Source organism: Leptopilina boulardi, unplaced genomic scaffold, assembly GCF_019393585.1.
Source record: "Leptopilina boulardi isolate dan_hultmark-lab unplaced genomic scaffold, ZJU_Lbou_2.1 LbouV2_325, whole genome shotgun sequence".
NCBI lineage: Eukaryota > Metazoa > Arthropoda > Insecta > Hymenoptera > Figitidae > Leptopilina > Leptopilina boulardi.
Genome location: NW_026137891.1, coordinates 3,888,948 through 3,916,338, shown reverse-complemented (window position 1 = coordinate 3,916,338; position 27,391 = coordinate 3,888,948). Strand labels below are relative to the sequence as shown.

General features: G+C 25.9%; 2 protein-coding genes across 16 annotated transcripts; both read right to left on the bottom strand.

The window, feature by feature from the left end:
- Nucleotides 1-860: 860 nt before the first annotated feature.
- Nucleotides 861-10,311, bottom strand: LOC127284662 (RNA-binding protein squid-like). 6 transcript variants are annotated; one of them, XM_051310219.1, is made up of 8 exons: nt 10,027-10,311; nt 6,434-6,474; nt 6,037-6,164; nt 5,663-5,809; nt 5,024-5,429; nt 3,915-3,986; nt 2,572-2,686; nt 861-2,047 (listed from the first exon to the last, which is right to left on the bottom strand). In XM_051310219.1, the coding sequence occupies exons 1-7, from the start codon at nt 10,155-10,157 to the stop codon at nt 2,619-2,621; spliced, it is 993 nt and encodes a 330-aa protein (XP_051166176.1). In that variant the 5' UTR covers nt 10,158-10,311; the 3' UTR covers nt 861-2,047; nt 2,572-2,618. The 6 variants fall into 6 exon arrangements, with proteins under 6 accessions (XP_051166176.1, XP_051166178.1, XP_051166180.1 ...); XM_051310221.1 differs by having other exon boundaries at nt 5,066-5,429; XM_051310223.1 differs by lacking the exon at nt 3,915-3,986 and having other exon boundaries at nt 10,027-10,310.
- A 1,401-nt stretch (nt 10,312-11,712) lies between these two features.
- LOC127284663 (RNA-binding protein squid-like) lies at nt 11,713-20,712 on the bottom strand. Of its 10 annotated transcripts, none has more exons than XM_051310225.1 (9): nt 20,420-20,711; nt 17,089-17,129; nt 16,879-17,006; nt 16,534-16,680; nt 16,306-16,437; nt 15,810-16,062; nt 14,167-14,238; nt 13,144-13,260; nt 11,713-12,342 (listed from the first exon to the last, which is right to left on the bottom strand). In XM_051310225.1, the coding sequence occupies exons 1-8, from the start codon at nt 20,542-20,544 to the stop codon at nt 13,193-13,195; spliced, it is 966 nt and encodes a 321-aa protein (XP_051166182.1). In that variant the 5' UTR covers nt 20,545-20,711; the 3' UTR covers nt 11,713-12,342; nt 13,144-13,192. The 10 variants fall into 10 exon arrangements, with proteins under 10 accessions (XP_051166182.1, XP_051166185.1, XP_051166186.1 ...); XM_051310228.1 differs by having other exon boundaries at nt 15,852-16,062; XM_051310226.1 differs by lacking the exon at nt 11,713-12,342 and adding an exon at nt 12,707-12,878 and having other exon boundaries at nt 20,420-20,712.
- Nucleotides 20,713-27,391: the final 6,679 nt, after the last annotated feature.

Below are 27,391 nucleotides of genomic sequence, written 5' to 3'. Positions count from 1 at the left end.
TTCGTCTTCGGTTCGAACGTACGTGTCGCGATGTCCGGTATATTTTAATCAAAAAAAGTGTATTTATTCGAATGATTTAATAAAATTCGACTAGATTTCGATGCCATAACTAAAAATACTTAAAGTGGAATAATAATTTTAAAAAATAAATCACTACTTCAAGAGAAAATGTTCGATTTGTGAAAGTGAGTGCAAAACGGTTAAGTTTCGATTTGGCGGGAGAGTGCTTCAGCAAAGTCAATTCTATTTTCAAGTATAATTTGAGAATTACTTTGTGATTTTTTATAAAAGTTGTGTAATTTTGTTGACGCAAATTCTGGGACTTGATTTTTGATCATTTCTTTTAAAAATCTTAATCGTTTATCTGGTAAAATTGAGTGAAAAAAAATTACGTGTACGACGGGTTGCCTACAAAATCATCTTGTTGCAAATTTCCTGAAAAAATAACTGTTTTCCGAAAGCTTCAATTACTAAGTGTTAAAAGGCATTAATTTGAAAATTATTTTGTGTCATTCTATTCCAAGTTATTTGTGTGATGTGAAAAAAAAATAAAGTGATAGTGAAGTGTATGACGGGTTGCATTCCTTAATAATTTTGCAACTGGACATTTTGAACTTGGATTACAAATTAAATACGGCAAAATTCATCCATGGAGAAACAAAACAATAATGTATGTACAAGGTAAAATTATTATATTTCATTAATATTAAGTTATTTCATTAATCCTAATAAAATTTAAAATCTAATTCACCAAAAGAAACATCCATTATATTAGTTATTTACAAAATTGGAATTGGAACTCCTTAATACTGAAATCATGTTTAATTAAAAAATACGGAAGTGAAATAAATAAACAACTGTTTACAATGCATCACTTTATGTATTTAAATAGTTGCCAGTGACATTTTCACCCGATGCATTTTACAATTTACAAATTCCTAAGGCTCGAATCAAGTTAGACATTCCACTGTCTAAATTTCATGTTTAGCCATAAAATAAAAAACAGTCTTTCCGAGTTTGCGCATAATACGAAAAAGGCGTTACAATTAATCAGTGTCAATCTAACAAAAAAAAAAAAAAGAAAAAGAACCGTTAAGACCCGAAAATGTTTTAACAATTTTTCTTCAAATTTTCATTAATAAAATTTCTAACTGGAAGACAAGTTGAAACAACTTTTTTCAAATCAGAATTAAAGTATCGACATTTTCAAATTAAAACAGTGTTGAAGGCCTTAACTCACTTCTGTTAAATTTCGACGGAAACAATAACAAAATACTAAACACCGAGTTTTTCTTTTTTTTTTAATTTTTTCTTTTAATTATTAAAGGCCAATATTATTTCGAGAAATCGTAAGGGTTATTTATATACACTAAAGGAGTTTAATCCTATTCTTATTCATATGAAAGCAATAATCTCTTTTTCGAGCTAGATAAGATCGCGTAGTTCTTATTAACATGTGGGCAACTGTGACTTTGCATTGACTTAATTTTCATGTAAAAGTACATTGCCTTACTTACTTCGCTATCGTATCGTAGTTTCTTAAGTTAGATGTATAGACAAAATTAAAATTATCTTATCGTTAAAATAGGATCAATGCTATACGTGTAGACGCCAGCCAGCTGACTTGTTTCAAATTGCCATTGTTGTCTGTACAAAACCAGGAGAGCTGAGATGACATTTAAACGAATCTCGAATGAAAAGAAAAGTTAAATTTTAAACCAAAAAAACATATAAAAGTTTCATTAATATTTTTGAAAGCGAGTTTCAAACAAAAAAAATTCACTTGACAGTGCAAAGTTTACATTTACAATCTGTACAAAAGAAAAAAAAGTTAAGAAAGGGACAAAAAAAAATATATGAATTTACACAGATCCGTCTAGCTAATCGATCTTAGGCCAATATGAAGTAAAAAGTTACTCCTGGAATTCTTGCATGTCTTGATAGTTGCTCTGTGACGGTCTACCTTGTTGTACATTTGATTGAGAGCGATGGTTTTTCATGGAATGATGATTTGACGATTTATGAGGTTTATTGAAGGGCATGGAACCTGTAATTATACAGAAAAAAAAATTTAGATTCTCGTATTTCTATCAACATCCAAAACTTTATCTTCAGACCCATTAAATTAACAATTTTTTTTTCTAATTAAAAATTTCCAAAATAGGAAAGTAAAATCTTTAAAATTTAAATAAATTTTCATAATTCAGATAAATATTATTAATTTTTAATTTAAACATTACTAAATGTGCTTTTAATTGAATTTATTAAGGATAGGATAAAACATGGTTTTAGGTGAAAGAAAAATTAGATTAGGATTATACGAGGAAGAGTTTTGAAAATTAAAAAAAAGCAAACTTACAGCCACCAATTCAAACAAATTATAAATAACAGAAATAGATGCAAACTAGGAAAATTTTTATTATTATTTTATTGTATCGAATTTTTAAAAGGAAAAAAAAGAGATAGCAAATAAATAAATTTTTTTGCCTCATTTTTTTTCCATTAAAAAAAAAATAAGATACTAAGGTGTACGAAAAAACATTGACATTTAGGAAGAATTAGGAGACTCACCGGTTACAATGCGAAATGCATTGCGGTCTTGTAATAAGGGATTTCCTTTAATAGGGTTGGTGCCTTGCGTTCCCTCTGCCACCACCCCTCTGCTTTCCGCCGAAGCCTGAGCCTCCTGAAACACACCCCCAATTTTCCGTTAGTTCAAAACAATTTGAACCCACCCCAATCTTCTTTTAATTATTAATCTAAGAATAATTAACAAAAAGAAATTAATCTTAAAGTACAAAATTCAACGTTCATTAAATATAAATTTTCGTTTCGTGATAATCTAAAATACAAGAAAACATATTCTACTGTAAAAGCAAGTGCTGTAGACACGAATCAAAAATGGCATACTCTTAATTATTAGAAATTCTATTTAGAGGCTACAGGCTAAGGTAGTAAGCTGTAGGCTGCATTCCGATTAACAGCCCCTCTTCTTTATTCATTACTAGTGTGTAACTCTTTTCGACAATATTTTTTTAAACTGTAGGAAAGGATATTTTTTTTTATTTAAATCGTGCAGGATATACAAACAACCGGTGTTAGTTTCATTTAGATGGGATTCATTAACAAGCAATGACAGTTAATAAAATTTGAATGAAATTGCATTTTCAAAATGTAATATTTTAAATAAAAAGAAAATTATTAAATAGTTAATTTTTTCATAATTTAACATAAATTAAAAATCAATGATTAAAACTTACAATTTAAAAACACAATGTTTGAATTTCAATTACTGTATTAGAAACAACATTTAAAGAATTTACAAATCAAATAAAATTTTGTAATTTTGAAACAAATGATAAAAATTAATTTTCAATATTTTCATAACAATAAAAACAATTAGACAATACTTTATTGTCTTTTTTATGCTGAAAAAAAATATATGAAATTATTTTCTAACGTATAATTCAATGTAAATTAATTATTTTGATCTTTTTTCCTAAATTTGTAAATTAAAAAAAAATACTAATCAGAAAATGTATTTTTTTAAAGTTATAATTCACATTTTTTATTCAACAAAATTTACTTCTATTTTTTATGTTAAGAAATTAATTAAAACAAAATTAGGTCACTCATAATATTGACAAAATATTTAAAAAGTTTATGAAAATTAGATCATTTGTTTCAGAATTTACAATCTGGGTAATTTTTTCATTTAATTTTTTTAAATTAAAAAAAAATTAACCATTTAAATAGAAAGGCGCATTTCAAGTTAGTTTTGAAAAATTACCACTTCAACAAATTATTATTATTGTTTCTGTATTTTCACTGAACAAAATAGGAATTTAATTAATACATCTACTAGACAAGGATACTAACAAAAAAAAATGTAACACAGGAACGCTATTGCGTACCTTTACCGCGTGCACCACCACGCCCGCTCGTGTAGCCACCATCGTAATTACCACTGCTATAGCCATAACCATCTGTGATTCATGGAACACATGGCTAAGTGAATAAGTCAATAATATTTCGAATCTAATTTTAAAAAATAATTCATTTCTCTAATTTTCTTAAATTAATTTAAAGAATTAAATTCAAAGTGGCTTGTTGGTAGATTTTTTTAAAAAATAGACACTTATATGCGGTATATTTAAATTAAAAAAAAATTATATTCGAATAAATATTATCGGATATTTTATACATTATTTTACTCAAATTATTATAAATTTGCAATATATAGTCATAAAAATGTTAAAAGAAGATAGGATGGATAAAAAAATAAATCAATTTGCACAATATAATTTTTAAAACATACACAAGTATGTTATTTGTTAAAATACAAAAAATAGATAAAAGAAATTAGAAAAACTTCGACAGTTTTTGGATATTTCAATTTTCTTTTCTCCATTTTTTTCTCAAAAAAAAAAACTGAGTCGAGTATGCTTTCCACTCAATAAAAATTAGTCGAAGTTTATATAATGAGAATATTAAAGTTAATAAACGCGCTGTAAAAAAAAAGTCTCCAATTTTTGTACCACGTATATAAAAAAAAAAATTTTCTAATACTTTTAAAACGAATTATTTTGTAATTTAATTTTTTTAAAAATTATTTTAAATAATGATAAATTGGAAACAATAATTCACAGCGCAATTATAATTTCAATTCCCAAGCACTGCATTCAAGTGAAAATTGGTTATGGAATTAGGATAACAAGGAAAATGTCAATGTTCAAAATTGAGAGAAATAATAATCTTTAAATTTACATTGTTCATTAAATCTCAAATGATTTGATGACAATGTCAAATTCAAATTTGTTTCCTATGAGAGTAAAAAATTATTAATTCTCAAACATATCCAAACACAAGTTTTAATTACAAGTAAATTGATTATTGATATAGAAATTAAATACGGAAACATTTAATAACTTAATTGATCATTTAAATTGAAATTTGATTTTTTTTTTTTTTTTTTTTTTGATTTGAAATATTAAGGTCCTCTGAGAAAGTTATGAAAGTTTACCGTAACCAGTGTAGTCATAGCCTCCATAGCCACCGTACCCACCGCCGTAGTAATCGTAGCCACCAGCAGAGTAGCCATCGTATCCGGTACTGTAGCCGCCACCAGCTCCGTATCCACCACTTCCAAAACCAGTTCCATAACCTCCTTGCCAACCACCTTGGAATCCACCGCGTCCACCTCGGGCACCTCGTGGTCCACCACGTCCACCTCGTACCATTCCTCCGCGCATCATTCCAATGCCATCAGGTTTGGGTGTCGCTTTCTTCACATCAACTTCCTTGCCGTTGATGGTTTGTTTAGGTGTCTTCAACAATTGATTGATGACTTGCTCAGAGTCGAATGTGATAAAGCAGAACCCTTTCCTTTGATTCTTTGTCTTGTCGAATGGCATTTCAACCTCAACAATCTGTCAAACACAAAATTAAAAAATCTTTTAGTATCAAAAATCTGGAATTTAAAAAAAAAATTAATTTTTTTTCAAAGCTCAGTAAAAAGTTCTTAATAGTCTCATGCAACAGTGCCATTCTGTTGTCTGAAGGTGTCCTAAGGAAATTAGCATCATTGCGAAATGAATATTTTTAAAATAATTTTAAAAATATTCCCCACTGAATCGAAAATCATAAAACAATAGATACTTACGTTTCCAAATTGACCGAAAAATGTTTTGATGTCATCGTCAGAGAGTTCTGTAGAAAGACCACCAACGAAAATTTTTCCGTGTCGGGCTTTTGCCTTTTTGGGATCAACTTTCTTTCCATTAATGACATGATCGCCAGCTGACATGATCTAAAATGAAAAAAGAAAAATAATTAGATAAACGAAATTTAATTGTTAAAGTAAAAACAATTTTAATTCATTTGAAAAACTTCAGAGAAAGGATTATCCTCACTTCCACTCAGTAGCAGAACTGACTTTCATGAATCATCATTTTAATTTTTTTCATGCAAAAATAAGTTATTAAGTAATGAACAATAATTAATTTGTATTTGTTAGCAATAAACATTTATATTTACCTTATCGAGAGATTCTGCTTTCGCGAAGACAATGAAGGCAAAACCTCGTGATCTGCCGGTATTGGGGTCAGTCTTCACATTAATACTTTCAATGTCTCCAAATTTACTGAAGTATTCGCGGAGTTCCTCTGAAAAAAATTAATCAATTTTATAGTCTCTGATATTATCTAATAAACTATTATTTTTATTTTCTTTTTTCAAAAAGCTCAGTAAAAAATTCTTAATAGTCTCATACAACAGTGCCATTCTGCTGTCTGAAGGTGTCCTAAGGAAATTAACATCATTGCGAAATTTTTTCAAATTGAATCGAATTTTGAAATTTAAATAATTCTTTTAATTTTTTTTTTTTTTTAAATGAAATTTTACAAAAATTAAATTAATGTAAAACTATACTCACTGTCTGTGGTTTCCCAACTAAGTGCGCCAACGAATAATTTTCTATATAGGACAGAAAAAAAGAACACTGTTAATTTAAATCAATACATTAACTAATAATTCCTAACTAATCATTTAGAAAGAAATTTGAACTTTTTATATTATATAAATGAGAAAATAGCAAAATATTTAACGCTTTAATTAATTAAAATACAATTTATTATAATGAGGCTTCTGATGACGGCAAATTCTCAAATGTCAGCAACTATAAAAAATTATCTGCAATAAAAAGTAAAAAAAAAATTTATATATAACAGGTGGTTTCAATAACCAATTATTTGAAAATTTAATTACAAAGTAAAAAATATGACCACAACCAGCTACCACCTGGCTAACAAGAACTTGAAAAAATTTACGGTTTACTCATTATTTTTAACTTTTTTTTTTTCTCTAAAACTCAAATTTTTATAATAATCTTAAATTACATGTTCAGCCAACCTGCAAAGCAATTTGAGTTTTTTTTTTTTTTTTTTTTTGCAAATTTAATTCAATTCAGGCTATTCATTGAAATACTCGTAAAACTTACTATTTAAATATAACATTAAAATCCTAATTGTACAAATTTTGAATAGAATAATACTTTGCAGCGAAGACAATTTATTTTATTATTTTTTTTCTTACAAGAATCATTGAGACAAAAAACAGAAATTCGTAGAATTAGTATTAGTAGAAATAGTAATTTCATACCGTTCGGATGAACTCCTGGTAATGATGAGTGTTAAAAGAAAGATGTGTACGTGTGTATAAGTGTTTTGTCTGCCATGTTAAAAGATCAAATTTACAAAAAGGGCACAATTTTGTGCGCTTAAATATATGTGCGTGTTTTTTTTTAATATAAAAAAAAGAGAGAACTTATTCCGCATTAAAAAAAGCAACAATTAGCAAAACTTTATCAAGTTTAACACGAGCATTAAATATAATTATCCAGTTGACAATCAGCTGCGCCTAAAGATAATTACGAGCAAAAATTTAATTTTTAAAAAATTTTATTTCCAAGTTGAATATTGACTGCAGATTCGCCCAAAGATTTAACAATAGGTAGAAGACATCAATTTTATATATATTGAAAAAAAAAAAATAACGGATATCGCGAGAAGTTAGTCGAGTTTCATTGAATAGCTTTAAGATAATTTGTTTTTTTTTCCGTTTGTATTAAAAAGAAAATCTTTTTTTTTTTAATCTGTTTTAAACAAATTTTCATCTTTCTCAATCATCAAGTTAGATAGTTAATCTCTCGTAATACAATTTCATAGCATTAATCAAAAAACGTGTTTAAATTTTTCACGTTTCTGTCAAGTGTGATAGTCGCTATTTGTATTGGAGATATTATATTGATCTTTTCAAAAATTTATCGTCTAGGGCTGGTGATAAATACCGTAGGCACCAGTCTCTTGTTGATTTTCAGTTGTTGATTGGATCTCAGTTAGCCAGTTGCGAGTCGCCCACCATTTTCACACACATGGGTCGATTGACACCTGCAGACCAAAGCCACATAAATTGGGTTAATGGCAGTCCGACTTATCAAAACTTTTAATCGGATTAGCCCTAGTGACTGTGCTTTTGGTCATGCCCAAATTGCATTGACAATTGGAATCAGAATTTGACTCTACGCGTGATGTAGCAGGTCTGTGCAAGACTGAACGATCTGATAATTGACTCGACTTCCAGTGTTTGCGCCATGACGAAACACGAAGGACTTGAAATTGACGTTGATTTCGAACAATTATTTTTTATTTTATTTATTTATTTTTTTTTTAAATATTATTTTTTACTTTTTCGTATGGCTACAATGATCATTTTCACACTTTCCAGGCAAAGCAGTCTATTTTAGCCCAATGTTAATTAAAAAATGGCCAACCAAAATTCAGTAGCAATGTTGGAATAAGTCTTGGTTGGCCAAATACAAACTTTAAAGTTCTTTTTTTTTTTGCAAAATTCTATACACAAAGTATAATTACAAATTTAACAATTGATGCGTTACATTATTTTTTATATAAAATTTTCGATGGCAAAATTAAACTTTATTTTATTTGTCAAAAAACAAAATGCACAATTTTCTTTTTTTTTTAAAGGGAATAGTGGAAGTGAGGAAAATTTTATTTTATTTATATACAAATTTATGATCTTTACAAAAATTCAATTATTACAAGACATTACATTTAATGGAAATAATTCTACTCAATAATTTATTAAGATTTACCTTAAACTTAATTTAATAACATGCCACACGTCAGTCAAATCTTATTAATAAAAAATTTTTTTACTTATTGTTAAATGTGGAAAGCCGGTTTTTTTTTATTTTAAATTATTCACGATCGGAGCACGAATTTAATATTGTTACTAAAACTTTCTTGTATAAATCCACGATAAATTAAAAAAAGGTTACTTTTAGAAGCAGTTTAGAAACGAAAACACGAGGCCAACGAATAAAAATATTAAAATAAATTTTTAAAAATTTAAACTTACCCAAATTTTTAATTTCTACAAATTAGAATCTAATGCTTACCCAAATTCCAAAAATATTGTTATCTCGAACGAAAATTTTTTCTAAATCCAAAGCTGTTAAAATATATATATAAAAAAAAGAGAATAAAATTCGATATTCATTTAATCTGATAAGATATTAAATTATTTACAAAAATATTAGTTTGGCCAGCGTCAAAGAATCCACGTCGTGTTCCTATTTTGCTGAAAAATCGATAAAAGTTTTTCTCAAAAAAAAAAAATAAATAAATAAATAAAAATTACGCTTTACTAATGTTAACTTGCAAATTTTTGTTGTTTATATTTCGTAATTCAGAACTTAGGACGTATAAACATAAAGGTTAAGTTGTATTTAACAAAAATTCTTAGTTCAAGTTCATCGTTACGCACATTATAAAACTGATTTCCTTGAAAAACGTGACATCATAAAATAAAAAATACACATTATAAAACTTTACATCATATACACAATACATATTAACAACGTAAAAAATTCCATTGAGAATATCAACGCAATAGATAAAAAAAAAAAACAATTTCCGGATCACATAGTAAATAAACATTAATTGTTGCAAAAAATTTTTTTTGAATTTCGACATAAAGTTGCAAATTTACTATGTAAATATTAATACTGAGTCAAGTTAATAAGAAAATCGATCATGTGTGAAAAACTTTTCGTTGGCCGCCATTTTCGCTTTCAAACAAGGTTTTCATAATGCTCTAATGACCGGCGTTTCCACATTTAGCGGCTTGAAAAAAATGTAAATAATTTTCTCTAACCCAAAATACACGTGGTCCGAGCTAAAGGGTACGAATACGATAATTGACGCCCGCGATTTTACCAAAAAATATTGAAATCCGAACAAGATGCAAATGGATTACTAGTTTTCTCCCCCAAAACGTGCCGGAACAAACGCCATTTCGTTCATGCCGTTAAAATTAATGACTCATAAATGATTACAATGGAAAAAAAAAAATTCGCTTTAAAATAAATATCGCGGGCGTCTTAAAATCGCGAAAAAATATTGATATAAATAAAAAAAATAATGTTCTGATTGGAAAAAAATTTACCTGTCTTCCTGTGATTCTGAACTACCACCATTTTCAGTGGCATCACCGCCGCCGCCCTCTCCATTTTGCTGGACTGGGAAACCCTGATCCGCAATATCGTCGGCGAAATCCTTATTTTCCTCATTGGCCATTTTGTTAAAATAGTTTAATATTTAAACAATAAATAATTAAACACTATGTAATTGTAACTGTGATTTGAAAATTAGATTAAAGTCCGAGTCAGAAACACTTTACGTCCGAACTGCTCGGCTGCCAAAAGAAGAAGAACGAAATAGTGGTGGTAGAAGTAGGGGAACTCTCCTTATACAATTCATTTATGGGTAGTCGTAGTGCTTCATGGGTAATTTCCTCTCCCATTTAACATCACTGTCCAATCAGAAGGCGTGAAAATTTACGAGATTCATTCATGTACACAAAATCAGTAGTGCCCTTTACTTTTCTTAGTAATAATGCTCAAATATTGATTATTTCTATTAACATTAATAAAACATAAATCCAAACATCAAAATAAATATTATTACAAAATTTTTTTATTTTTATCACAACAATTTAATTTGAGAAATAATTTTCATTTCTCAGATGCTGCAAAAAAACAAATCCGACACTCACGTGTATAATAAATTTAAAAGACATTTAATTTTTTTTCTCGGTTATATATTTTCTGATAAAATAATATATTATAATAGACTCACTTGATTCATAAGTATTAAATAAATACATATATTTTTGGATATATAGTATTTAAAATACTGTTTTTGATATTCAAATTAATTTAAAAGCTCAATTGTTGAAATAATTTTACATATTCAATATTTGAAAAATAATTTTTGAACAGTAAAATTTTGAAATAATTACTACGTCCCTGAAATTAGTATTAAAAAGAGATAGTAAATGTGACAGATGTGAAACTGAGAGAGAAAGAAAAAGGAACATGTGGCTGTGAAACTACTGTTAAATTGACCAATGAAATTCTAGAATTAATCCCCCTTGAGTCATCCGGAAATGAAATCAATACGTAAAAGGGAGGGTATTTCATTAAATGTACAATTTAATAAAAAAATATAGTTCCCACTTTATTAATATTAACAAGCTTGAAAAATTTATAATAAAATTTATTAATAGCTTGCTATAAAGTGTAAAAATTTAAATGATTCATTCCACCTCTGATTACACGTTTTAGTCAACTTCCCGTTAGATATGACAACGTTAGTCAGTGAAACTTTAATAAATAAACAAATTTTTATTTAGAAAATAAAATAACAAATTATAAAAATACTCCAATTAATTTTTTTATTTATTGCTAAATATGTAACTATTTTATTTATTTTAGCAAATTTTTTTATTGTAATAAATTATTGTTAAAAAAAAATTATCTCAAATTTTAAAAAATTATATTTTTATTAATGAAAGATTTTACTACTTCATTCAAAAGTATTTTTTTTTTATTTTTAGAAGTCAATAAAATTATTTGAAAAAATGAACTTCGATATGTAAATTAAAATTATGATAAATTATCAATTAATTTGTTCAATCATTGGAAAGTCATACAAAGACATTAATATTTCATTATTATAAATAATATAAGAAAATAATTTAAATCTATTGCCCCCATTAAATAATTCATTAAGGCAGTTTTCTCAATGAATGTTAAACATTAATAGTAAGGTAAATAAAAAATAAATCAAATTTGAGCCGACACTGAATTTTTTTTTTTATTTTGGTATTGCAATTAATCCTATAAAATAATAATTTTAATAAATACCTAGGGCTTAATTCTAATGTATTCGTGTACGTATACACGTGAGTGTCCCGAGATTTTCGATATCCGGAAAAAATATACTTGAGACAAATACAGTTCATCCAAACACACTATGGTACATTCATTTCTTTCGGAAGCATCAATATTTACGCGACTCTTTTAAATTAATTTACATTTTCAATTGCAGACATCAGTCGATTTATCTAGGATAAAAAAAGAATTATTATTGTGCTCAAGTACATATTCTTCTTCTCGAAAATTTAATTTTCTAGATTTTTTTTCTCTTTCTCAAATTATTATAAAACACTTAAATATTGCCTTTACTTAATAATGAAATATCAATTTAATTAAATATTTTATTGGTGTTGTCAAATTTCTCTTCACAACTGCCTTCTTCAATTGATAAAAAATCCTGAAATTGACGTAACCAAAAAAATCAATGAGTATTGCCTAGTAGACGTTTTAAGTAGATTAATCCGTATTTCATCCAGTAATAGAGCTATGGCAAAGCTCTGATGCTCCGTTTGGAAGTAAATCTGAGAATACTGAGGCACATTCTGTAACATGATATGAATCCACGATTTTGTCACGAAAATAACATATTAAATTTTTTTAATCAATAGTTAAAAATTTTTGTTTTCTCCATTAAAAAAAATTCCATTTATTTCCCTTCATCCATCTTTTAATCGCGATAATTATTCATAATATTTTGTATAACTAATTGAAGTATAGAAATGCAAAACTCAGAGGGCAAAGGAAATATCATCAATGTCATTAAGGGTTTACAAATTCAAATTATTAAGTTATTTACCGTTTCCTCAATAAATGACAATTTAGTTTTCTATAAATAATTTCAATATTCAATGGACAATGATGGTACTTCCCTTTGCTCAACACTTTATTTTCATTAAAAAAATCAGACTTAGAGAATCATTTATTAAGTATGAATCATTGACTATAAGCTTAAAATAAAAAGAAAAATTATATAGAAAAACTGCACAAAACACGAAAAGTTGAGACTGCTGATGTTGATTTTATGGTATTCAGTCGTTATCTCGTATTATCGAAAGATGCAGAACGTTGCACACCTGCGCTGAAAACCGGACAGAGTTTAAATTTCTATTCACGAATCTATTGTTTTTTTTTTTTTTTTATTTCTAAATCATGCAGGAAAAATACTAACTTTCGAAAAAAAAATGAAATGATGGAAGAAGGAAAAAAATAGGAATTGTTTTTTTTTCTTTTTTATAAACAAAAAAAGAAAAGTAGAAAAGAAATTTTATTTAGCTAATTTTTACAATAAATAAAATGAAAGAAAAAACATTGGAGATAAAAGGGGAGGGGAAAAAATTACTCACCAACGATCACAATGCAGATTGGCATTGAGTTCGTGAATTATAATTTCATTTAATAAGGCTGATGCCTGGCGTTTCCTCTACCTCCACCTCTTTGTTTTCCAGCAAAACCTGCACCCCCTGTAAACATATTTATAAAACATTGTTATAAAATTGAATAATTTTTTTTTATTCTTTTCGTTTATAGCAAGTACAAACAAAAATTAAAAAAAAAATTCTAATACGAAAAAAATATATATCTACAAATATTAAATTGAGTGATTAACACAGAAAAAAAAGTCGACTACAGAAAATTCAGACTTTACTCAGGTAGATGGCTGCGTTCCGAATCAATGCAGAGTGCCCAGCCTCGTTAAACATTTCTGGATAATTTTTTTTTTTTTTTTTTGAAAGCGTGTAGTGTAATTATAAAAACTCTTCTGTTACAAGTGTTATTATAATAAAGCGCCGATTTAGAATATTTTCAAAAATCTTCTGAGAAATTTTGAAAAAAGGGTCGCGTGTTCTTTAACTCAAATTAATCAGCGTTAGTGAGTAAAGATAGAAAAATAATAATAACAATCTTTCACACAAAAAATAAAAAAAAATTATTGTTACATTTAGTGCTCCTTCAAACGTTCTAACAGTAAAATTATTCTAAAATCAAACAAAACTAAAAATAATACTCAAGACCGTGCATATTAAATAGATAATTATTTTTATAACGAAAAGGATCGATGCAAAAAAAAAATAATAATAAAGGAACGATCCAATCGATGTACATTGATTTAAGGCCACACTGAAAATATTTTAAATAATCTTTAAAGAAATAATTTTTAATTTCTTTTTTTAATTAAATTAAAAAAATAAAAATTATCCGGGTGCAAAAAATTTTGTTTTTTCTCATTGCAAATTTATGAAAGAAAAAAGACTTGAATCGATTGACATCGATTAGAAATGGATTTCGGTAATCGATATATAAGGGGAGGAAAGGATAAAATGAAATGATGGAAAATACGAGAATAGAGAAAGGACGCGAATGCGTACCTTTACCGCGTGCACCACCGCGCCCACCTGCGTAGCCACCATCGTAACTACCACCGCCATAGCCATAGCCGTCTGCGTTTCATGGAACACACGATGTAAAGAGACAATCAAGTCAGTAACGTCGATTTCGATTGTTTTTGCAAAATTGTAATTTAACTATTCTTTTATAATCATAAAAAAAAATTAATTAAACTAGTTGATAAATTTATCTAAAATTCATACACGAAGAAATTAAATTTTTTTTTGAAATTTAAAATTAAAAAAAAAAACTCCTACAAAAATATAATTCCCTTTGTTATATTCAAATTTTTAAAAAATGGTTAATTTGGCTAATTGATGAATGTAAAAAAAGGAATTTGATAGGACTCGAAAGCAGGAGTAAGGGATACATATACCATTTCATAAACCATGTTATATATAGTTTTACTTTAATGTTTTTCACAAAGTATTTATATATATAATTATGTTACAGTGATTGAGTGTTTTTGAAGTCAGCGAGTCTGCAGAATTAGAGAAACAAGAAAAAAATATATAAAAAAAAAGACAATTAAATTACTAGAAAATAATAATAATAACAATAGTAAATTCCACCGATTCACTGACATCAATCAGTGAACGTATGAAATGTAGATAACTTGAAAAATAATTTTCAAATTTTTACCATCACGTTAAAATAAAATAAAAGATTAAAAAACATATTTTCAAAGTTTCATGAGAAAATAAGTCAAATAAAAAGTTGCATAAAAAATAGTGACTTGTTCAGTCATTTTACTTAATAAATAAATAAAAAATATATAAAAGTACTCGAGAAATCTTTTTTTTTTTTTTTGGTTAGTCTGCCTTCACACTTTCACTGTTACATAATATTATATGTTATTACTTATTTGTTAATGCGCCATGTATATATTTTGCATATTTAATATATTGTAGATAATTTTATCATAAAGTAATTTTTCAGCAATGGTTAATTTTCATTAATGTTCGTTTTTAACAAGGCATTAAATATTATTTTTTTTTTGGATTAGTAATTAGTTACGTTAAACGGGTAACAACGTTAATAAAAGGAGATTAGAATTAAATTTGTTCGTTTGGAAAATTGTTTTCTTTTTCTTTTTCACGAAACGATAGAAAATTGACTTTGATATTTTGCCATTAAATGACGAATATTTGTGCTCATGATTGTTTTTAGGGAAATTTTATCATCACGATGAAAGAAAAAATAAAAAAAAAGGGGCGCAAAGAATAGACCGAAGTTGATTTGCCTGCAAATCAACATTCTTATGTCGTTTCTGTTAGAAATAATATCACACATTTCTTTTTTTTTCGCCTATCGTACAGTATGTACAATATATATGTCTAATCATAAATTGTCTTCAGAATAGACAATCCGAATCGCGAAAACCTTGGAGCAATCTTTTTTTTTATGCTTGCGCCTCATTTTGAGCAAAATAATAATAGAACAAAAAAAATATATATTATTTATATATATATATATATAATGCGTTTGTTCAAAAGAGGGAAGCGCGATTATCGTGGCATCCACGATTCAGAGCCGTTCGTCGAAGTGCTGATCTCTCAGAAAGACGATAGTTTATCGCAGAAACGAATGACGAACGACCTTCAGTAAAAGTCATGAAAATTACCATAGCCACTGTAGTCGTAGCCGCCGTAGCCACCGTACCCACCGCCGTAATAATCGTATCCTCCGTAGCTGTCGTAGCCACCTCCATATCCACCCTGGTAGCCGCCGCCATAGCCTCCACCATAACCGCCTTGCCAACCACCCTGGAAACCTCCACGTCCTCCGCGACCTCCTCTCGTTCCACGACCACGCATCATTCCACCTCTCATTCCTCCCATTCCATCAACTTTTGGCGTTGCTTTTTTCACGTCCACCTGAAATTTTTGTTCATTAACTCTTTATATATATATACAATTATTTTCATTTACTTTTACAGAAATAAAAAAAAAATCTCAGAGAAAGAATTATCCTCACTTCCACTCAGTAGCAGAACTGACTTTCAATTAACATCATAAATTAAAATAGAATTATTAAAATAAAAAATTAAAAAAAACAAATTATGCAGATTTATATAAATAATTGATTATAAATTACGAAAGAAAATGATAAATTATTACCTCTTTTCCATTAATGGTTTGCTTAGGAGTCTTCAGGAGTTTATTGACAACTTGTTCAGATTCGAAGGTGATAAAACAGAATCCTTTCCTTTGGTTCTTTGTCTTATCAAAGGGCATTTCAACTTCAACGATCTACACAAAATTAAATTTCAATTATAGCTAAACAAAACTAGCTCAAAATATATTTTTGTTTCTAAAATTTATCAGAAAATAAAAATATATTCTTACGGTTCCAAATTGGCCAAAGAAATTTTTGATATCATCATCGGATAATTCGGTTGAAAGACCACCGACGAAAATTTTTCCATGTCGGGCTTTCGCTTTCTTGGGGTCAACCTTTTTATTGTTGATCATATGATCACCTGCTGACATAATCTAGAAAATAAACAAAAAATATAGTATAGAATCAAAAATTATTTTGCATAAATACAAAAAAATTAAATAATTTAAAAAAAAATCTCAGAGAAAGAATTGTCTTCATTTATACATTCAGTAGCAGAACTGACTTTCAATTAACATCATAAAAATTAAATCAAGATTGTATTTTTATAATAAAAAAAAATTCATTTTTACCTTATCGAGAGATTCAGCTTTAGCAAAGACAATGAAGGCAAATCCTCTTGATCGTCCTGTATTTGGGTCTGTCTTAACATTGATGCTCTCAATGTCTCCATATTTACTGAAGTATTCACGAAGTTCCTCTAAAAATTCCCGTATATTAATAGAATTCTCTTTCTTCTTCTTTTTGGTATTTTTTCTTTCTTTATATTTAAATATACTCACTGTCAGTAGTTTCCCAGCTGAGGGCACCAACAAACAACTTCCTATAAATAAGAAAAAAAAATAACTTTTTTTAGTAAAATCTATAAAATTTTTCTCGTAATTCCTAACAAATTTTTATTTTTCTTCTCAAAAGAAAAATCTAAACACAATGTAAACTAATTTTAATTTAAAATTGATTTATCTCTAAAATAAGACTTTTATTTGGTTTGTATTATCACCAAAAATTCTCAAATCACTGCAACTTAACAAGTTTATCTGTAATAAAAAATGATAGGCAGACAAATTTCAAATACACTAAGTTTTTTTTTTTTTCCTTCAAATTATTAAAACTATCACAATGACCATAGACAGCTACCACCTGGATATAGAACTTAAAATACTATTTCATCAAATTATTAATATATTAAATTTGTTCTTAAATTTTGCCATTTATAAAACAATTTAATTAAATCAACAAATGAATTTAATGTTAAAATTCTTTTCGAGATTCCATCTATGCTCCAGCTGACCTGCAAATCAATTGAATTTATTTTTTTATCAAACTTTTGATTCAAATACTGAGACAAAAACAAAATTTACAAAATTTCATTTCTTTTTTATTTTGACTAGTTTCCTGAAAAAAAAAATCCTTTCTTTTTTGTCAAAAAGGAAAATCCTCTATAAAATAGTAACAAACTATTTTGTTTATAAAATATCAGACAATTTCTATATCTTGAATAAAAAAAAAAATTCTACCGCATTAATGAACAAATAATCTTATTATAAATATAGAAATAGTAATATCATACCATATGCAGACATCTCTGATGAAAGATGGAAAATCATTACCGTAACAATAAAATAAAATTTTGCCTTTCTTTATCAAAAATTAGAAAAAAAAAATTATAAAGAAAATTACGCAATCATCGAGAGAGTAATAAAAAAATTTTTCTTTTTTTTTTTTTCTTAAAACAAAATTCAACAAACACGAGCAATTACACCCAGATGACAATCAGCTGCGCCTAAAGAAAACAATGAAATTGAAAATTTTACATTTTGTCTAATCTTTTTTTTTCTTTTTTTTAAATCTCAAATTCAAACTTTTTCAAGAATGAACTAAATCCAAGTTGTATCTCAGACTGCTGATTGGCCCAAAGATTTTTCACTAGAAGACTGCAACTCTATATTAAAAATGCTAAAAACTTATCCGAAATATTATATATAAATAATTTCAAATAATTATCATCAAAGGCGAATAAAAAAATAAATAAAACGAATTTTTAGACAATATTACAATTTATGAAACAAATACGTTTTACTAATGAATTTTCTTTTTTTCTTAATTCTCTCTCGTCTTTGGCAAGTTATCTTTATTTCTCGAGTCAAGATAGTTGTCTTGGCATTTTAAAGAAAGATTTTCATATTTTTCTATTAGTTTTTTTTTGTGCGGTAATCGCTAATTTTTTTTTTTTTAGGTATATATTTTTTTTTATATATATATCGATTGAACTTTTTCTTTTATGTCGTCTTAGGGCTGGTGGATAAATACCATGGACACCAGTCACATCGTCGATACTCAGTTGTCGGTCAGGTCACGATAAGCCGGTTGCTAGCCGCCCACCATATTCGCACTGGGTCGTTTTTGCCACCTGCAGATCAAGCCACATAAACTTGGGTTAATGCATTCCGAACTTGTTTCGTGATTTTCGCATTGGCCCTAGTGACTCTGTGCTCGGTCACGCCCAAACTGCATTGACTTCGGATCTGAATTTGACTCTACGCGTGACCCAGCAGGAAAATGTGCGAGACTTGACTGATCTGACACAATTGACTCAACTTCCAGTGCTTGTGCCATGACGAGACATGACGGACTTGTATATATATATACTTGATGTTCACTTCTCTCAATAATTCTCTGCTTTTTTTTTTATTTTGATAAAAAAAATAGTCTCAAGCTCTTAGAAAAAAATAGAAATAATTTCTTTTACATTCTCAATTGATAAATTAATTTCTCAATGAGGGAATTTTTTTTTTTTTGTTTTCTTTAATGTGATTCAATAATTTAATTCTTAATTTGATAAATATTAATAATCAACAGAAGCGAACAAAAATTTAGGTACGAGTTTATAAATATATGAAATACTGACTGGAAAATGACTCGTGATTTTTGAAACTTGAGACTATATATTAAACAAGGGACTGATACAATTTTTTTTTTTTAGCAGACATATAATTTACCATTGAATAAGAATAATTGATCACCCAGAATTCGGCTGCAAAGAACGAGAAGAGTCTCGGCTGGTCAAAAAATTTAAATAGCAAATTTTTTTTTTCTCTATTACCTTTACTATTTAGAATCATCAATATTAAAGGCAAAAATAAACAATGTCCCTTTATTGATAAAAAAAATATTAATAAAATTGAATTACTATTAGATATAGAATATTAGGATCAGTTTTGTACAAAATTCTTTTTTTATTATTAATTACTAAAGAAAGCACAATATCAAATCAAAACATTTATCGATTATGAATTAAGTTATCATTAACTTATTACGAATGCATGCCATAAGTCAGTCAATTGTCATTGACAAATATATTGTAGTGATAAATTAATCTAGATTTCTAAGTCTAAGACGCTATATAAAGTGGGACGCCAGTTTCTTTTTATATTAATTATTTTCTCATTATTCAATTAAAAATAAATATTTATTTTTTTATTTAAAAATTTTTCAAAATTTATTCAATTTTTAATTAAAATAATTGGAATATTAACAAATTAGTCATTTTGGAGTAGCTGAAAAAAATATAATATAAATTGAAGGAAGTTATATTTGTTTAATTTAAAAAAAGATAATTATCAAAACAATAGAAAGGATAATTTCAAAGAAACCTTGAATATAGATTTTATAATAAAAAGGAACGCCGCATCGATTGACGCCATTTTAGCCTTTCCCTAGCGTGGGCGCGTCCACCCGGGTCCATAACCGGCGTCTCCACTTTGAATTAAAATATTCTTATTTGTTTCGTAAAAATATCAAATCTTCTCTCAGGAAAAAAAAAATCCTTTCAGCATTAGGGATTGTTTAAAAATAAAAAATAATACACACAAAAATTTATCAAATACTCCGAAAAAAAGAAAACAATGCATTTTTATCTGAGATTTAAATGCAGCAGACAGATTCTGTACGAACGCCATTTTATTGATTGTTTCAAATAAAGTGAGAGCACTGTCAGAAAACAAGTAAAACTATAATAACAATGAGATAAATTTTCCAGAGATACAAGATTTGAATTTTTAATTACTAACAAAAAAAAACAAATGATTATGTTTTAAATGAAAAGAAATTTACCTATCCTCCTGAGATTCTCCCTGACCATTTTCAGCGGCGTCCCCGGCGCCGTTTTCACCATCTCCGTTTTGTTCATAATTTTCACTGACGTCTTCGCTGAAATCCTTGTTTTCTTGATTGGCCATTTTGTTATTAATGGATTATTATAACTTGAACACTAGATAGTCTCTTTGGCGGGTAAATTATTTAAACACACTTAAAGTAATTATTAGAGATGTCTCGCGTCCACACCGCTTGGCAATCGAAGGGAGAAGGGTGAGGGAGAAGACGACGCACTGGTTTTCTGACAATGACGCTCTTCTCTGCGCTGGCCTGCGCGCTGCGTGTAAATTCTAGTTCTCCCCCTCTTTTTATGTATTTCATTTTAATGAAAATTACGGAAATATTACCATTTTGTTGTTTAGGTGAAAAAAAAATCGAAAAAAAAATGATACTATAAACAATAGGATTTATTTTTTGAATAATCAACAATATTGTTGTCTGAATTCTTTTATTTGGAATAGAAATTTTTTGTTTTTCCGACGTACAGTAGTACGCACTATTACTCAAAAAAAAAAAAAATAATATGGAAAAATTTAATAATTGCCCTTAATGATGAAAAACACGTCGATATTATAAACAGACAAATGAAAACCTAACCTTAAAATTTTTTAAAACTAGGATAAAAATATTTTTATATTAAAAAATAACTTGCTTTGGAATTTTTTTTAAATAATTAAATTTCTTTTAATGATTACAAAACATTTTATTAAAAATTTGTGATTTTATATTTTACAGAGTCATTTTTTACATATGAAAACATTTAAATTTACACTCAGAGAAATATGGTATATATTTGTCTCCGAGCCTACTATAACTCATTCATTTGTTGCAAATAATATTTTATTACATTGAAATAAAAAATTTATTTGAGCCAAAGAAAAATTTATTTCTGACAAATAAAATTTTTATTTACGCCAAATAAATAAGTTAGTAGGCTCTGAGACAAATATACGTTTATTTAACTCGAATATATTTTATTTGGTTCAAATAATATTTTGTTAAAAATTTTGTAATTAAAAAAAATTTTTTTTAATACAAATTTTTTTTAATAAAAATACTTTTTTTAAATCGAGGATTTTTTTTTTGAATAAATTACAAAAAGCAATATTGACTACATTTCGTTGAATAACATTTTTTTGGGGTGTAAAGTCAAATGGATTTTTTTTTATTTTTCTATTTACTAAAGAAATATTGATTATTTGGAACAAATATATTTTTTTCCATGTCTACTGGCAATCAAATATAAAAAAAAGTTTTGTCTTGAATCATTTTATACTTATTTTCTATGATTATCATGTTTAATGAAATTGTATAATATAATTATACGCCAGAATATAGAAATAAAAATTGAATTTTAACTCATCTTGTTTGAGTTGTTCCTTGTAATTTTGAAGATAAACCATCAAATTTTTCATTTTTTGCCAAATTAAAATGCGTGAATTAAATAATTGTAGATTCATATTTTCGAAATTGATCTTGCAATTTAAAAAAAATCTGGATCTTTTTTTAACAACTGTAATCTGCAATTAATAAAAATCATAATTTTTGAATATTAATTTACACAAGAGTATATATATAGCTTTGGAATATGTTTTGTAAAATAATAATTATTTTTATTATATTTATATTTATTATATTTATTATTATTATTAAAATTTTTTTATTGTTATTTTTATTTCCTTTTATTTTATTAAAAATTTTGAGATTTTTAAGAATTTCTGACAATTTACATAAACCTACTTTCCATTAACGATTTTCATAGGGTTGAAAATCGAATTTTAAAAAATGCCATTCCTCATAGTTTTGTTTTTGCACCTTATGGATTATAATAAAAAATAATAGTTATAACTGGTTTCGTTCCATGGGGTTGTATTTGATGTTCAATAATAAATTTTTTTATTTTGTTTTCTGCCATTTTTTAAAAATCTTTTTCTTTTTTTATTAAAGAATAATGAAAAATTTGAATGTTTTTTGGTTTTTCACTCCAAAATTTTACTTTAAATTATATTTTATATTACATATACACTTAGAAATCGTGAGCGCAAGTTTTCGGTCTCAGTATTTTGTTATGACTAACTCTTCGTCAACAGTCCCACATTTGATATATATCCTATACCCTCTCCTTTTTTTTTAAATATGAGATTGCAAATATACCCAAGAGTGGGATAAATTAATTACATCATATGTTGTAATAATTTCATCCCTTTAAATTTATTTTAAAAAAAATTTTTTATTCTCTAAAAAATCAAGTTCTTCATTACAATTCGAAAAAAAAGAATTTAAAAAAAACTGATTCAATAATTTTTTAAAAATTTATTTTTTTACAACGTTTTTTTTTAGCAACATATATTTTAATTCGTATACTTTGAATAGTTAACCATTTCTCTACAAATCAAATTTCTTGCAATATAATAATTAAATAATTCAAAAGTGTTGACGTCAGTCGAGTAAATAAAATCCTATAGTATGCCTGAGGGAACAAAGGTAAATTAATCTCTTTTAAAGTTATAAATTCTTCATTACCCTCTTTCAATAATTGAGTGCCCTAATTTCATTTTCTTAAATAGAATATTGCAAGCAAAATATGGTAAACTGTGATTGTGTAATTTTTTATTTTTTACAATTGCTATTTTTAATTGCAAATTTTTGTTGATTTTATAATTATTATTTTATTTTATTTAATTAACCATTAATTTATTGTGTTGAAAAAATATTTATACCAGAGAAATATATTTTAATTGAACTAAATATAATATATTTGAGTTAAATATAAACGTACATTTGTCTCAAAACCTGTTTATATTTTGTTTGACATAAATAAAAATTTTATTTAACATAAATATAATTTTTATTTCTGATAAATATAATTTTTATTTTAAACTAAATAAAATTTAGTTGAAACAAATATTTATTTAGCTCTAATACAAATATATCATTTCTCTGGATGTAATATTTTTCATAAAATAATTATTTTTGAAATTCAATTCACATCTGTATTTTGTCTGGTTCGTTGGAAGAGAACGTTTGACGGTTGTTTATATTTACGAATTCCAGAAGATTTTATTTCATATGCTTATATTAAATATACGCAGTTTCTTTACTCTCGAAATCTGAATTAGTAAATTTTTTTTAAAAATTTAAATTCGTAACTGACTTTTTTCTATATGAATTAGTTAATTTTTACTAATTAGTAAATTTTTTTTTTCTTTAAAATGAAATATATTCGATAATTTCTTTAATAGAATATCATTCGAAATTTTAGTAGTAAAAAAATTTAGGAAAAAAAGTCGACTAATTTAGTATTAATTAAAAAGTATTAATTATTTAAAAAAGGGTACGAATATTTAATAATTAAAAAGAAATAGTATTTTGATAAATTTGAATTGAAATATTTAAGTAGAAACCTGCATGACCAACTGACGGATTACAGAAGAAATTCTATTAAGTACCGACAGATGGCTGCAGCGTTTAGAAAAATAAAGATTATTTTCAAATTTACCTGAAATTTAAATCCATTATTCTATTATTATTTTTTATAATTATTAATATTAATAGAAAAATAATAATTATTATTGTTATTAAAATTAATAGAAAAATAATAATAATTATTGTTATTAATACTAATATTAAAGTAATTTATTATTGTTTTATTTATAATAAAAATTAACATTAATTTTTTTATGCGCAAAAATTTTTAAACTCAAATTTTGAGAAAAAATTTGAAATACACAAATTTCAAATAAACATTTATAATGTTCGGTTTTTCTGTTTGATCTAAAAATACTTCATAGCTTTAGGATTTTTTTTTATATACATATTCACGTGTTTTGAACTTAGAAGGTAATTAAGTAGTGAATCGTGCACTTAAGTTGACGAGGAAAAAAATAAGAAACCCCGGAGGTCGTGACTCGTGACCCAGTTAGTCAATCGAGTACCTTTACTACCCTGATGAGAGTATCGTTACACTGTTTTTTTTTAAATTAAAAGGAGTTGCATCTTATGGGACACATTTGCCAAGTTAAAAAATGAAAAAAAAATAATTTTGAAAAATGTCCATTATATTATATTTAATTTAAATTAAAATTTTTCTATATTATTCATTAAAAATATTTAACCATATATAATTGAAACAATTACATTTTCTAATCAACCGAAATTATAATATGAAATTAAAATCAGATTATATGTACTTTTAATTAAAATGAAAATACAATTTCAGGATGAGGAATGATAATATACTTTTCGCGGATATTTACAAAGTGAGATTGGTTTTCATTGTATAAAAATTTAATTACATTTTGTACATTTAATGTGTAAAATTGTCATTTAATTTTTATTTTTGTACTTATTTATAAGCTTCATTGATTTCTTCTCAGTAAAAAGTTTTCTTTGCTTCTCACAATCTTGTTTAATGTTGCATATTTATCCTACAATTTATTTTTATATGACCGCCTTATTATCTGAAAATATCAGTTTTTCTTAAATTTAATGCTGATATTGATATATACTTAATATAAATTTATATTTTATTTATAAACAAAAATTTTAATTTGAAAATCGTTATTTACTTTGTCAGTAATTTTTTTTTCAAAAATAATTTTTATTTAAATCCAATTTTTAATGATTTGAAGATCTGATATATATAGTTGAACATACTAAAACGCGGTATATCTTTTTCATGAAATTCACTTTTGCACGTGACTATTGTCCCTTGGTGCTTCACCTGGCACGTGGCGAAATTTTCATTCTAATTCAAATACAACACGAACTACTTGACTTTTCGACATTCAAGTCCTCTTAATTGAACCATGAATTTTCTGTCATGAAAAAAAAATTTGCTTTTGTTTTTTTGAATGAAAAGCAAATTTTGCAATATATTAAATAAAATAATTATATTATTACTAAACAAATGAATTAAATTTAGATTGTAAATTAAAGTGAATTTAAAAAAATCTTTTATATTTTTAAAGAAAAATATTCATATGTAATTATTGAAAAAAAAAAAATTACTTAATGTAAAATAATGATCAATCTGTTTTGAAACTATAACTCATCATGAGCGGACATGAATCTGACACCTCTATATTATAAATGGGAAAATGTGTACAATAATTAATGCGTGCGTGAAGTTTGCGTGTAATTTGAAGAACTGATATAAATGCCTTACACGACATTAATTTGAAAGACACATTATGTAATTATTTTGCAACAAATACTGCTACTTATATAATATCCGTGGCATGATATTAATTAACGCACACACTTCTTTTTTTCGATTTACAAAAAAAATTTATTTGATTGAAATAATCGATTACTTTACTATTATTATCAAATAATTTTTATTTGAATAAAATAAACTGTATATTTAAAGTCAATAATTTCTGTATTTTAAACAAATAAAATTTAATTCATTTAAATAAAAATTATTTGGTTCAAGTAAATATTTATTTGATAATAGTCAAGTATTCGATTATTTGAATTAAATAAATTTTTTTTTTCAGTGTAGTATTTTGTATAAATATTATACCTATTCTTAAGATTAATTTAAATAAATAACAGTATAAATAATAAAAAAAAAATTAATAATCTATTAATAATAATTTAAACTAACTTTAATTGTAATACAAATATTTTTTAGCCCTTAAAACACATTTAAAATAAAAAAAATTATTTGATTCAAATAATCGGTTACTTGATTATTAGCAATTAAATATTTATTTGTATTAAATAATTATTATTTAATTCAATTAAATGCATATTTGTATTAAATAATTATTTATTTCAGTCAATTAAATGCGTATTTGTTTCAAATACAAAAAAGATTATTTAATTATAATAAAAATTATTTGGTTCAAATAAATATTTATTTGATTGAAGTAACCGATTATTTGAATTAAATAATTTTTTTTTTCAGTGTAACATTTTGTATAAATATTATACCTACTCTTAAGATTAATTTAAATAAATAACAGTATAAATAATAAAAAAAAATTAATAATCTAATAATAATAATTTAAACTAACTTTAATTGTAATACAGATATTTTTTAGCCCTTAAAACACATTTAAAATAAAAAAAATTATTTGATTCAAATAATCGGTTACTTGATTATTAGCAATTAAATATTTATTTGTATTAAATAATTATTTATTTCAGTCAATTAAATACGTATTTGTATTAAATAATTATTTATTTCAGTCAATTAAATGTGTATTTGTTTCAAATACAAAAATTATTGGTTCAATAAAGATTATTTGATTATAATAAAAATTATTTGGTTCAAATAAATATTTATTTGATTGAAGTAACCGATTATTTGAATCAAATAAATTTTTTTTTTTTCAGTGAATATCATTGATTTTCAAATTTTTCGGAATTCTTTAAAAAAGGGAAGGTCAAAAGTTATGAAATAAAATGTTAAATAAAAAAGGAGGAGTTTAGACATTGTAAAAGGAGTGGGTCAAGTGATATCGACCGTGTAAGGGGTAGTTCGTGATCCACCTGCAAGTCATCCATTTTCGAATGCATGCCTTTGCAAATATTAAACACTTTTGCATAATTCACATCTTTTTTTTGAAGGAGGGGAGGGGGTTATTTTTGGTCTCCAAGATAATGGCATGATTTATTTATAATATTAATATTGTAAAATTCGCCTTAGTTCTTGATATTTGTTCATTTTTTTTATAAATAATGCACAATGAAAAATTTTTTATTTGATTCAAATTAATGATGATGATAACTATTATCGGAAAATAATTATTTACTTGAACAAAATAATTTTTACTTGAATTAAATAAATTGGTATTTAAAACAAACACAGTAAAAAGAAAATCTTATTTTAAGGCAGAAAAGTTGTCTTAATTTAAGAAGCAATTTTTTTTAATACGTTTATTTAACTCAAATATATATTATATTTGATTCAAATGAAAA

Excerpts from the sequence above, each read along its gene's own strand:
- LOC127284662 (XM_051310219.1), bottom strand. The coding sequence starts at position 10,157 with ATGGCCAATGAGGAAAATAAGGATTTCGCCGACGATATTGCGGATCAG. Across the intron at positions 5,430-5,662 it reads TTTTCGGTCAATTTGGAAAC|ATTGTTGAGGTTGAAATGCC; the intron begins GTAAGTATCTAT and ends TGTGTTTGACAG. Across the intron at positions 3,987-5,023 it reads CTATGACTACACTGGTTACG|ATGGTTATGGCTATAGCAGT; the intron begins GTAAACTTTCAT and ends CATGAATCACAG.
- LOC127284663 (XM_051310226.1), bottom strand. The coding sequence starts at position 20,544 with ATGGCCAATCAAGAAAACAAGGATTTCAGCGAAGACGTCAGTGAAAAT. Across the intron at positions 16,438-16,533 it reads TCTTTGGCCAATTTGGAACC|ATCGTTGAAGTTGAAATGCC; the intron begins GTAAGAATATAT and ends AATTTTGTGTAG. Across the intron at positions 13,261-14,166 it reads CGGTGGTGCACGCGGTAAAG|GGGGTGCAGGTTTTGCTGGA; the intron begins GTACGCATTCGC and ends ATATGTTTACAG.